General features: G+C 46.4%; 1 protein-coding gene across 1 annotated transcript in view; it reads right to left on the bottom strand.

The window, feature by feature from the left end:
• Window positions 1–313: 313 nt before the first annotated feature.
• LOC126298634 (uncharacterized) overlaps window positions 314–12946 on the bottom strand; it is a 210460-nt gene continuing 197827 nt past the window's right edge. Inside the window, exon 6 of the mRNA XM_049990041.1 lies at window positions 314–4639. Within this exon, the coding sequence (XP_049845998.1) occupies window positions 4184–4639 (456 nt within the window). The 3' untranslated portion in view covers window positions 314–4183. The remainder of the gene's footprint in view (window positions 4640–12946) is intronic.

Genomic DNA, 12946 nt, shown 5'->3' on the forward strand with positions numbered 1-12946 from the left:
TACTACCGCCAGTGCCTCATTCCTATCTTCCAAATTTCACAAAAGAAACGGAAGCAAAATATCATTCTGGAACCGACCCACAGACTGGCTAAGCCACGTCTCCGCAGCATCCTTTCTTCCAGAAGAGCTAGTCCTGCAGGTTTTACGAGAGAACTTCTGTGAAGTTTGGAAGATAGAAGATGAGGTATGGCGGAAATACCCCTCTGAGGACGGGTCGTGAGTATTGCACGGATGACCCAGTCGGTGGAGCACTTATCCACGAAAGAGACAGCTGTCGAAGTAGGATCTCTCCTGGCACACGGTTATAATCTTCCCGTAAGTTTCATACCAAAACACACTTCGCTGCAGAGTGAAAATTTCACTCAGGAAAGAAGAATTTAGTTTAACCAAGGCGTAGGCCCAGAATTCGGTGTATTAAGAACTCGTCTGCCATGTCATCTGGCGTGGCTGAAAACGTGACACATATGGTTTACGATATTCTGTCACAGCATCCATTTAGGACTATCGCCCGCAGTACACGATGAAAAGGTTGAACGTCCCATCAACAGTGATATCATTCGAAGCGCTTGGCTCGTGACTAGGTCAGTCGTCGTAATGTACTACAGAAAAGTCGGGCTTGGCTAGCTCGGTAGAGCACTTCCCCACGAAAGGAAAAGGTCCGGACGTAGGAACTCGTCATGGCACACAGTTTTAATCTACCAGTAAGTTTCATAACAGCACACACTCGGATAAAGAGCGAAAATTTCTCTCTGGAAACATTCCCGAGAATGTGGCTTAACAATGTCTTCGCAGTCTCTGCTAGTCCGGTAAGTTTTGCAAGGGAAGGTAGGAGATGAGACACTGTAGGAAGTAAAGCTATGAGGACGGGTCGTAGTCGTGCTTGTTTTTGACTCTGCCATAATGCTACGAACTTTCGGATAGTCACAGTCGAACATGTGGGAGTGGTGATACATACCAATGCGTATTTTCGAGCTTCCATTTATGCTCCCGGCGGTACTAGTGATAGATGCCCTTTGTCCTTATGGGACAGTGCTGGCACATGAAGCTGAAAAATTGGCGAGCTCTGATACATACCTCATTCTTAATGGGGTGAGGCAACTGCAGCTTGAAGTCAGGAAGTACGTTTCGTCCACTTTTTATACAGGAAGATTTTGATGGGCAACCAAACATGTGGTCAGTGTGTGAGCAAGGAGGACACCTACGGTCGGCCTGCATCCAGTGACGACATGTACAACTGCCACAGGATGACTCTCTCCTGATGCAACATATGACATTGCTATCAGCGACTTATGTGGAGGCACTGCAGAATGGTGTGGTAGAAATTGCAGACGGGCGATGACAGCAGCGACCGGTGGAGACCACGAACATCAATGGGGAAGACCTCCACCACCCAGGTCGTCAGCAGCAGCCTCTCGACCAACTCTGCGAGCTACTGCCGCAGGTCGCGCCAGAGCAGTCGACGGTGACGGCCGACATGCCCTCGGCAGTTGCGGCAGCACTAGGAATAGGCAGAGGAAGCGATGGCCAAACTGCGTATGTGGAGACGAGGCACGAAAGCAACGTGCGCTAAGGAGGCAGAAGCAGCATAGATTACTTTCTGGTGACGACAATGATGATCCCAATACGTATTCACGTGATACTACAGATAAAGAGTCAATGATGAACGAGCTGAAGAGAGATGACGGTCTGGATTTTCCAACTGGTGGCCAGTGTGCGGAGATGGACATGACAGATGGTTGATCGATTGTGTGAAAGTGGCGCTGTGGTGGATTTTAATAAACTACGGACAAGAGAAGTCGCACTGGCATTGCACGACAGTTGACTTTTATTTTATGGCACGAGAGCTGACGGTCCACCTCCCATCGCCAGAACAGCAGGCGAGTATGAGTACACTTCGAGCCCAGAGATTTCATTTAATGAGATGAAGAATGCATGTGATGAGGGCAAGGATGACAGACGCCGTCGTTCCCGAAACACTCTCAAAGCATCGTATTGTTTGGGAACGCCGAATGCTCCGTAGGACTGTGATCAGAGAGGTGGGCACTCGAGATGGCTGGCACTATGGGACACAGTACTTCATTCTGTGAGAGTTCACAGACCACTTCCGTGAGTTTTATGGCAGCAAAATGGTGGACCATGAGATAGTATACGAAGTACTCTCCGAGTTGCCGGACAGAGGCCAGCCACTGAAGGTCGAACCTTTCCTCACAGCGATCACGCAGGGCAAATTAATGGAGGCCATTGTTCAGGGAGCAAGGTTTATCAATAGAATTTTATCGTATCTTTGCTTATCTCACGGACCGCACACGGATTGCGATGTATATAGAACTTCTGTCGCCAGCGTTCGAGATACGAGCTGAATTTACAGACAGTACCATCATAGCCACTCCAAAGCCAAGCAATGGATGGAGGCCAGAGGACTACACGCCATAAACCCTCTTGAACTGCGTCTACAAGATCTTCACATGCCCATGTGAAGTCACTGGTATCAGGTGGTCTGCTAACGGATCAAACTTGCCTCGGCGGTAGGAGTAGCATACGTAGGGGGCTGGGCGATGACAGGACGTCATCGCCTTGACAGCGGCCTGCCAACTATGGTGAGCGTTAATCTCGGCCGATTTTCACCACGCATTTGATGGAGTGGATCACATGTTCTTCAGTGCAGTAATGGAAAGACTAGAAATCCCGTGTGCTTTTGTTACGGTGACCATGTGGTTTTTATACGGCGTGCGGTCTCTGCAGACGGCTGCTGGGAGTGACGATATGACACTTTACCTTTCAATGCTGCGCTTATGCTGATGATGTGGTATTATTAGTGCGGACGGTCCACGACGTACCTATGGTGCTGGCTTGGAAATGGATACAGGGCGGTGGCGGAAAGCATCGTCAACCTCCATAAGTCGTGCTGCACGCATGTTGGTCGAGGGTTGTGGCAGGTGGAGGAAGATACGCTGATGTTCGTTCCAACCGTTGCTGGAAAACTACGTAACCTTTAATATTGGGACTACATTTAGGTGTACACAACTCGCGTTATATTATTTTAGGGTATGTTACAAAATATATGGCTTTGCGCTGCCAACGGATTAAGCTGTCGGATTTAGTTCGCCTTTCTTTTTCTCTTTGTCATTTCAATCAAGTTTACGAAACATACAAATAAATGACACATAGAAAAAATAAAATAAAAATGGTCGGTAGAGCAGCTGCCCGCGAAAGGCAAAGGTCCCGAGCTCGAGTGTTAGTCTGGCACACAGCTTTAATCTGCCATTAAGTTCCATCTTCTATCTCTTTTGTTAGGATTTTCGACAGACTTTACAATAACAGTTTGTCTGGCTGCGTCAGTAGTGTGTGTGTGTGTGTGTGTGTGTGTGTGTGTGTGTGTGTGTGTGTGGGAGGGGGGGGGGGGGAACGATGTTCGTTATCTGTCTCCACTTTTGCTTCTAGTACAATATGCTCCATTGCCATGAAATGAGGTGAACGCCATGGCATCGGCGGCAAAAATAAGGAATTGCCATACTGGCTGGACTTTTGAAATACATCTTCTATCAGCCGAATCAGAAAAACACAGGAACCACATCACCCCATTACACTTTGCGGCAAGGAGGAATGCTGAATTCCTTACTCATGTCACAAGTGTATCATAAATATTAATGTGGAAATGAGATCTGAACAGTGCAGTGGTATCATCTGTGGCTCGGTATATAACATCAAAAATATGCCAACACACATTTTGCATTTTCACTTTTAAAATGCTCAAGAAAGCGTTAAAATAAGGTTTCACGAAGTCTAAATTTGAGAACCCCCCCACTGCCTCTCCATCGAGGGCGTACAGCTTTAGTGTGTGTGTCGATAGCCTCGGCTAGCGAGGCGGGTTGGCGCAATTTATCGAAAGGATGTAAGAAGTAAAGAATGAATGTCAGACACTGTGTGTGACTGACCATTGTATTTCATCTGTTTCCTCGGGCAAACCTTGTCTTCTGTTCCAGTGGAAAAGACTGGTGAGAAATGCCTGCTATCGCTCACTTTCAATTTCAGTCTGTGTTCGCTGTTTCCATCCCCAGACGACTGAGGGCGGACTCGCTCAACTAGTTTCTGATACACTGTTATACTGATGTACATCGGAAGCGTCAGAGGTGCTCCCTGTGGCGAGCAGTGCAGGTACAGGGACGAACCGCTAGCAGAGGCGTCACGGAGAAGCCGGCTGCTGCTGCTGCTTGGCGGGCGACGACGGCGCCGGCGGCAGCAGCGCGTGGTTCTGCGGGTTGCTGAGCACGGAGCAGACGAAGGCCGAGGTCTCGCGCTTCAGCGCCTCCACCTGCAGCGCGAGCAGGCGGTTGCTGTGCATCAGGACCAGCGTGCGCCACAGCACGTGCGCCAGACTGGCGTGGCGCGCCCGCGCGCACTCAGCGGCCGCAGCCTCGGCCGACGCGGCTGTGTCCGCCGGCGCGGGCGACAGCCGCCCCGACTCCATCTGCGGACTGCGCTGCAGGGGCGGCGTGGGCGGCGCCGGCGTGGTGCGGGCCGTCCCCTGCGGCTCCGGCTGTGGCCGGTGGCTGCCCGCCTCGCGCTGCTCACAAGCTTTACTTCTCGCCCGCAGCACTGTGTACGCTTCTAAAGCAGTTTGTGCTTGCGAACGTAAAACCTAAAAAAAAAAAACAAGTCTCTTTTATTCGTACACGACACCTTGCGAACAGAAATGGTTAATTACAATTCTTTGATCTAAATACATTCCCTGACGAAAAGACCGGACAAGCGCGAGGAGCAGTCGCGCTCTGAGGATTCTGTACGAATGTAATTAAGTACAGGGTGAACATTAAAAAACAGACTGCACGGGTCTATTCCTGAAGGGAAATGGAAGAAAAAAGTCCTGCGAATGTGTGTCCGGAAATGCATCGTTGCAACGATAGACGGCGATGACGAATGAAAGTTCCTGTGACCACGTGCCGTGTGTTCCACGTGTGTTGCAGGCTGTGTGTTGACGCAGCGTACTGTAAGCATCAGACTTCTGCGGATTTCGTGTCGTAAACGAGACGGTGTTTGTATGCGGTCGTGGAGACGGGAACGGTCGAGAGGCAGTACAGCTATACCAAAACAAGTACCCTCACAGACACCAACCACATCGCACAATATTTCGAGCCTTATTAGGAAATTTGTCTGATCGCGGGTCCTTTCAGACAGACGAATGCGCAGGAGGGCGGCGAGCTGTGAGTACACCATGTCTGGTAGTCCGCGAAATGCGGATTCTAAGTCCTCCCGAATGCGCCAATTTTGCTTATTGGCGAATCCACTGAAATGAATGCGGGCTTCGTCGCTAAACCAAACCATCGTGCGTATACTAATTCTGCCTCCCGACTGTTTCCATTTGCTTAGCCGTACAGTAACACCATTTAGGCTTGTTCCCGACACTTGTTGTTGTTGTGGTCTTCAGTCCTGAGACTGGTTTGATGCAGCTCTCCATGCTACTCTATCCTGTGCAAGCTTCTTCATCTCCCAGTACCTACTGCAACCTACATCCTTCTGAATCTGCTTAGTGTACTCATCTCTCGGTCTCCCTCTACGATTTTTACCCTCCACACTGCCCTCCAATGCTAAATTTGTGATCCCTTGATGCCTCAAAACATGTCCTACCAACCGATCCCTTCTTCTAGTCAAGTTGTACCACAAACTTTTCTTCTCCCCAATCCTATTCAATACCTCCTCATTAGTTACGTGATCTATCCACCTTATCTTCAGTATTCTTCTGTAGCACCACATTTCGAAAGCTTCTATTCTCTTCTTGTCCAAACTAGTTATCGTCCATGTTTCACTTCCATACATGGCTACACTCCAAACAAATATTTTCAGAAATGACTTCCTGACACTTAAATCTATATTCGATGTTAACAAATTTCTCTTCTTCAGAAACGCTTTCCTTGCCATTGCCAGTCTACATTTTATATCCTCTCTACTTCGACCATCATCAGTTATTTTACTTCCTAAATAGCAAAACTCCTTTACTACTTTAAGTGTCTCATTTCCTAATCTAATTCCCTCAGCATCACCCGATTTAATTAGACTACATTCCATTATCCTCGTTTTGCTTTTGTTGATGTTCATCTTATATCCTCCTTTCAAGACACTGTCCATTCCGTTCAACTGCTCTTCCAAGTCCTTTGCCGTCTCTGACAGAATTACAATGTCATCGGCGAACCTCAAAGTTTTTACTTCGTCTCCATGAATTTTAATACCTACTCCAAATTTTTCTTTTGTTTCCTTTACTGCTTGCTCAATATACAGATTGAATAACATCGGGGAGAGGCTACAACCCTGTCTCACTCCTTTCCCAACCACTGCTTCCCTTTCATGCCCCTCGACTCTTATTACTGCCATCTGGTTTCTGTACAAATTGTAAATAGCCTTTCGCTCCCTGTATTTTACCCCTGCCACCTTTAGAATTTGAAAAAGAGTATTCCAGTCAACATTGTCAAAAGCTTTCTCTAAGTCTACAAATGCTAGAAACGTAGGTTTGCCTTTTCTTAATCTTTCTTCTAAGATAAGTCGTAAGGTCAGTATTGCCTCACGTGTTCCAACATTTCGACGGAATCCAAACTGATCCTCCCCGAGGTCCGCATCTATCAGTTTTTCCATTCGTCTGTAAAGAATTCGCGTTAGTATTTTGCAGCTGTGACTTATTAAACTGATAGTTCGGTAATTTTCACATCTGTCAGCACCTGCTTTCTTTGGGATTGGAATTATTATATTCTTCTTGAAGTCTGAGGGTATTTGGCCTGTCTCATACATCTTGCTCACCAGCTGGTAGAGTTTTGTCATGACTGGCTCTCCCAAGGCCGTCAGTAGTTCTAATGGAATGTTGTCTACTCCGGGGGACTTGTTCCGACTCAGGTCTTTCAGTGCTCTGTCAAACTCTTCACGCAATATCGTATCACCCATTTCGTCTTCATCTACATCCTCTTCCATTTCCATAATATTGTCCTCAAGTACATCACCCTTGTATAAACCTTCTATATACTCCTTCCACCTTTCTGCCTTCCCTTCTTTGCTTAGAACTGGGTTGCCATCTGAGCTCTTGATATTCATACACGTGGTTCTCTTCTCTCCAAAGGTCTCTTTAATTTTCCTGTAGGCAGTATCTATCTTACCCCTAGTGAGATAAGCCTCTACATCCTTACATTTATCCTCTAGCCATCCCTGTTTAGCCATTTTGCACTTCCTCTCGATCTCATTTTTGAGACGTTTGTATTCCTTTTTGCCTGCTTCATTTACTGCATTTTTATATTTTCTCCTTTCATCAATTAAATTCAATATTTCTTCTGTTACCCAAGGATTTCTAGCAGCCCTCGTCTTTTTACCTACTTTATCGTCTGCTGCCTTCACTACTTCATCCCTCAGAGCTACCCATTCTTCTTCTACTGTATTTCTTTCGCCTATTCCTGTCAATTGTTCCCTTATGCTCTCCCTGAAACTCTGTACAACCTCTGGTTCTTTCAGTTTATCCAGGTCCCATCTCCTTAATTTCCCACATTTTTGCAGTTTCTTCAGTTTTAATCTACAGGTCATAACCAATAGATTGTGGTCAGAGTCCACATCTGCCCCTGGAAATGTCTTACAACTTAAAACCTGGTTCCTAAATCTCTGTCTTACCATTATATAATCTATCTGATACCTTTTAGTATCTCCAGGGTTCTTCCACGTATACAACCTTCTTTCATGATTCTTAAACCAAGTGTTACCTATGACTAAGTTGTGCTCTGTACAAAATTCTACTAGGCGGCTTCCTCTTTCATTTCTTAGCCCCAATCCATATTCACCTACTATGTTTCCTTCTCTCCCTTTTCCTACACTCGAATTCCAGTCACCCATTACTATTAAATTTTCGTCTCCCTTCACTATCTGAATAATTTCTTTTATTTCATCGTACATTTCTTCAATTTCTTCGTCATCTGCAGAGCTAGTTGGCATATAAACTTGTACTACTGTAGTAGGTGTGGGCTTCGTATCTATCTTGGCCACAATAATGCGGTCACTATGCTGTTTGTAGTAGCTTACCCGCATTCCTATTTTCCTATTCATTATTAAACCTACTCCTGCATTACCCCTATTTGATTTTGTGTTTATAACCCTGTAATCACCTGACCAGAAGTCTTGTTCCTCCTGCCACCGAACTTCACTAATTCCCACTATATCTAACTTTAACCTATCCATTTCCCTTTTTAAATTTTCTAACCTACCTGCCCGATTAAGGGATCTGACATTCCACGCTCCGATCCGTAGAACGCCAGTTTTCTTTCTCCTGATAACGACATCCTCCTGAGTAGTCCCCGCCCGGAGATCCGAATGGGGGACTATTTTACCTCCGGAATATTTTACCCAAGAGGATGCCATCATCATTTAATCATACAGTAAAGCTGCATGTCCTCGGGAAAAATTACGGCTGTAGTTTCCCCTTGCTTTCAGCCGTTCGCAGTACCAGCACAGCAACGCCGTTTTGGTTAATGTTGCAAGGCCAGATCAGTCAATCATCCAGACTGTTGCCCCTGCAACTACTGAAAAGGCTGCTGCCCCTCTTCAGGAACCACACGTTTGTCTGGCCTCTCAACAGATACCCCTCCGTTGTGGTTGCACCTACGGTACGGCCATCTGTATCGCTGAGGCACGCAAGCCTCCCCACCAACGGCAAGGTCCATGGTTCATGGGGGGGGTCCCGACACTAACTTGATTCAAATGGCTCTGAGCACTATGCGACTTAACTTCTGAGGTCATCAGTCGCCTAGAATTTAGAACTAATTAAACCTAACTAACCTAAGGACATCACACACATCAGTGCCCGAGGCAGGATTCAACCTGCGGCCGGAGCGGTCGCTCGGTTCCAGACTGTAGCGCCTAGAACCTCACGCACTAACTCCGGACAGTTCTGCAACTTACAGTACGCTGCGTCAATCACAGCCCGCAACACACAAGGAACATACGGCACGTGGTCAAAGGATCCACTCGTCAGCGCAATTTGCCGTGGCAGCGATGCATCCCTGCCACATGTTCGTACGACGCTTCCTCCTCCATTTCCAGCCCGGAATGCGCCCCTGTAGTTTGCCGGTTTTATTAATATTCACCCTGTATACACACTGAGGGAAAGAAGTCGTAAGACCGAGGAGTAGTCGTGCGACATAACCGAAAGTTGATAGGCGTGTTTCTACTACTGAAATATTATGTCTATTCAGGTTTCGCGCAACTCGTGTAAGAGTGGCGTTAATAGCGCCACTATGAGGATACAAATCAGGTATGTGTAAACACACGCTGTAACCGTGGTGAGCATAAGTTACGTTTGATACTGGACGTGGTGAGTTAATGTTAGTCAAGAATGCCTTTAAGGCAACAGAGACGCCATTATTAACGACTCACTCAGCTTGAACGAGGTCGTTTAATAGGGCTACAAGGAACTCTATTCCTTCTGCGATACTGGAGAAAGACTTGGCAGGAATGTAGCCACTATACATGATTACTGGCAGCGAGGGTCACGAGAATGTACGGCCGCAAGAAGACTGGGCTGCCAACGGCCACGTGGCACTACCGAAGAGAAGACCACCGTCTTCACAGTATCGCTATGGTGCACCGTTCGGCATCTCCAGCACCAATCTGAGCAGCATTTGATACCACAGCGACATCATTAACCGTTACAAATTAGTTACTTCAAGGACAGCTCCGAATCAAACGCCATGTAGCGTGCATTCCACTTATCCGGAACCACCACCATTTGCGAATTCAGTGGTGTCGAGCAAGAGCTCAGTAGAGGGCTGGAGGGAGGTTTTTTGTCTTTTCTGATGTGAGCTGGTTTTGCCTCGGTGCCACTGATGGCCGTGCGTTGTTTAGATGAAGGCCAGTCTGCTTGCTAGACACGCTGGACCTACACCCGGAGTTATGGTATGTGTCGCGATTTCGTATGACAGCACGAGCACTCTCATGGCTATCCCACGCATCCTGACTGAAAATTTATAAGTCAGTCTGGTGATTGGATCTGTTGTGATGCCATTCGTGGACAACATTCTCCAGGGTGTTTTCCAACAGGATCGGTCTGCTCGATCACCAAATCTCTCTCCAATCGAGCACATATGTAACATCATCGGACGACAACTCCAGCGTCATCAACAAATAGCATTAACCGTCCGTCTAATGACCGACCAAGTGCAACAGGCATAGAACTCCGTCCCACAAACTGACATCCGACACCTGTACAACACAATGCATGCAAGTTTGCGTGCTCGCATTCAACATACTGGCGGTTACACTGATTATTAATGTAGCAGAATTTCACATTTGCAATGGCTTACCTTGTGCACATATTATACTGTCATCTTGTTCAAATGTTCAAATGTGTGTGAAATCTTATGGGACTTAACTGCTAAGTTCATCAGTCCCTAAGCTTACACACTACTTAATCTAAATTATCCTAAGGACAAACACACACACCCATGCCCGAGGGAGCACTCGAGCCTCCGCCGGGGCCAACCGCACAGTCCACGACTGCAGCGCCCTACACCGCTCGGCTAATCCCGCGTGGCTGTCATCTTGCAATGTTAATCACTTAAATATGTCAACTAAACAAATGGATTCCCGAAATTTCATCATTCTACGTTAATTATTTTTTGGTACTGCGATTATTTTTCCGACCGTGTAGGTTCCTTTATACATACACGATATCTTGCAAACAGTGAGGGTGAATTACAATTCTTTGATCTAAGTGCACTGTCTGCTAAAAAGTGAACCGGACAAGTGCGCGTAGGACTCGCCCTCTGAGCGTTCCGTACAAACTTCATTATGTATACAGATAGCCAGTCTATAGGTTTTGATGAGTGAGTTTCTTGTATCAAAATGTGTGACATAAATGGCCGTATTTCTTGATTGCACTGATTTACAAGCTTCAGTTTTTTTAACATCACCAAGGGACCGTGGTCTGTGATATAAATTTCAACTTGATACCTCTGCCCGTTCGTGAGAGAAAGATGCTTTAGCCTATGGGCACAAAGACAGACTAACACAGAAATGAGTCTATACCGACTGAGGAGCAGAACCCTAAAAATGAAGCACTCGGAAGGGGAGGAGGAAGCGGAATGGGACTTGACGGTATCTTCTGTTATTTCAGCGATTACAGAACTGAGTCAAATTTACAAAGAACATGTAAGAATGAGCCTACTCATCAGTATGACGTTGCGCCTACTCTGGCCTCCGTTGGGAAGGGTGTCATAGAGCCGTTGTATCCTCCTGAGAGGCAAGCTGGCTCACAACAGGTGATACTGGCACTGGGACAGACCCGGGGGTGTACATTATCTCTGATCATTGGCGAGGGAGTTTTTGATGTTTTAATAATGCACACGAAGTGCTCATTCGTGTTACATGATTGTTTGTAACCCGGTACGTCTTTCCTGGAGGAACGCAGACACTACACACGAACAACTGTTGCCTCTGACACTTCCTATATTCTCGGACTGCTTACGAGGATTAGTCTTAGTTTATTTTATTAACTATATGACCTGTGTTAAAGCACATTTTACGTTAGAAAGGAAGTGGCCGTAGATTTTTAATACTTTTATTTATATTTTTATGTTTACCGCTTTTATAAGAGGCTTGTAGAATAATTCTGGTGACGAAGGCCTCCTCGCTTTTATGCTTTTACTTTTTGAGAGGTGGTTGAGCCTACATTTTAACAATGCAAACAATAGATTCCGGTTGTAACGTCACGCTGTAGTGCCCGCCACTGCCAGTAACAGGGGGAGGGAAGGAAATGGTAGTGGGCCAGCCTTTCCCTAACCCTCCTAATTGGGTTGTTGCCGGAGCCTGCGGGGTGCTCTTACAGTTTTGTGATTTCCCGCGATGGTCGGTGTTTTCCGACACCCGTTGCACGGAAACTTATGAAGTGTTGCCAGGAATCAACATCTTAGAGAAGCTCTGCTAGCTGGAACGGTAAATGGGTAATGAAAACGCCCGCAGTTTGCTCCTGATTCTGACTGGCGGGAACGCGTAAATCTCAAATAATTTCGTGGAGCATTGTGGGAGCTCGCGAAATCGAGGAGTCGGGAGATGGCCCTCGCGGGTGAAGGTGGAGTTGTGTGCTCTGTGGGGCGGAGTTGGTGATCTTGAGTGATCAACTAAATTGTGTTTTCAATATGGAAAGACAACAGAAATCTAATGTGTGTTCCCGCTAGCCAGTGTGGGATTCTGCTGAGACACTTTTTTGCATTCTAGCCTTTACATCTACATCTACATCTACATCTACATGACTACTCTGCAATTCACATTTAAGTGCTTGGCAGAGGTTTCATCGAACCACAATCATACTATCTCTCTACTATTCCACTCCCGAACAGCGAGCGGGAAAAACGAACACCTAAACCTTTCTGTTCGAGCTCTGATTTCTCTTATTTTATTTTGATGATCATTCCTACCTATGTAGGTTGGGCTCAACAAAATATTTTCGCATTCGGAAGAGAAAGTTGGTGACTGAAATTTCGTAAGAAGGTCTCGCCGCGACGAAAAACGTCTATGCTGTAATGACTTCCATCCCAACTCGTGTATCATATCTGCCACACTCTCTCCCCTATAACGTGATAATACAAAACGAGCTGCCCTTTTTTGCACCCTTTCGATGTCCTCCGTCAATCCCACCTGGTAAGGATCCCACACCGCGCAGCAATATTCTAACAGAGGACGAACGAGTGTAGTGTAAGCTGTCTCTTTAGTGGACTTGTTGCATCTTCTAAGTGTCCTGCCAATGAAACGCAACCTTTGGCTCGCCTTCCCGACAATATTATCTATGTGGTCCTTCCAACTGAAGTTGTTCGTAATTTTAACACCCAGGTACTTAGTTGAATTGACAGCCTTGAGAATTGTAATATTTATCGAGTAATCGAATTCCAACGGATTTCTTTTGGAACTCATGTGGATCATCTCACACTTTTCG

Source organism: Schistocerca gregaria, chromosome X (genome assembly GCF_023897955.1).
Source record: "Schistocerca gregaria isolate iqSchGreg1 chromosome X, iqSchGreg1.2, whole genome shotgun sequence".
NCBI classification, from domain to species: domain Eukaryota; kingdom Metazoa; phylum Arthropoda; class Insecta; order Orthoptera; family Acrididae; genus Schistocerca; species Schistocerca gregaria.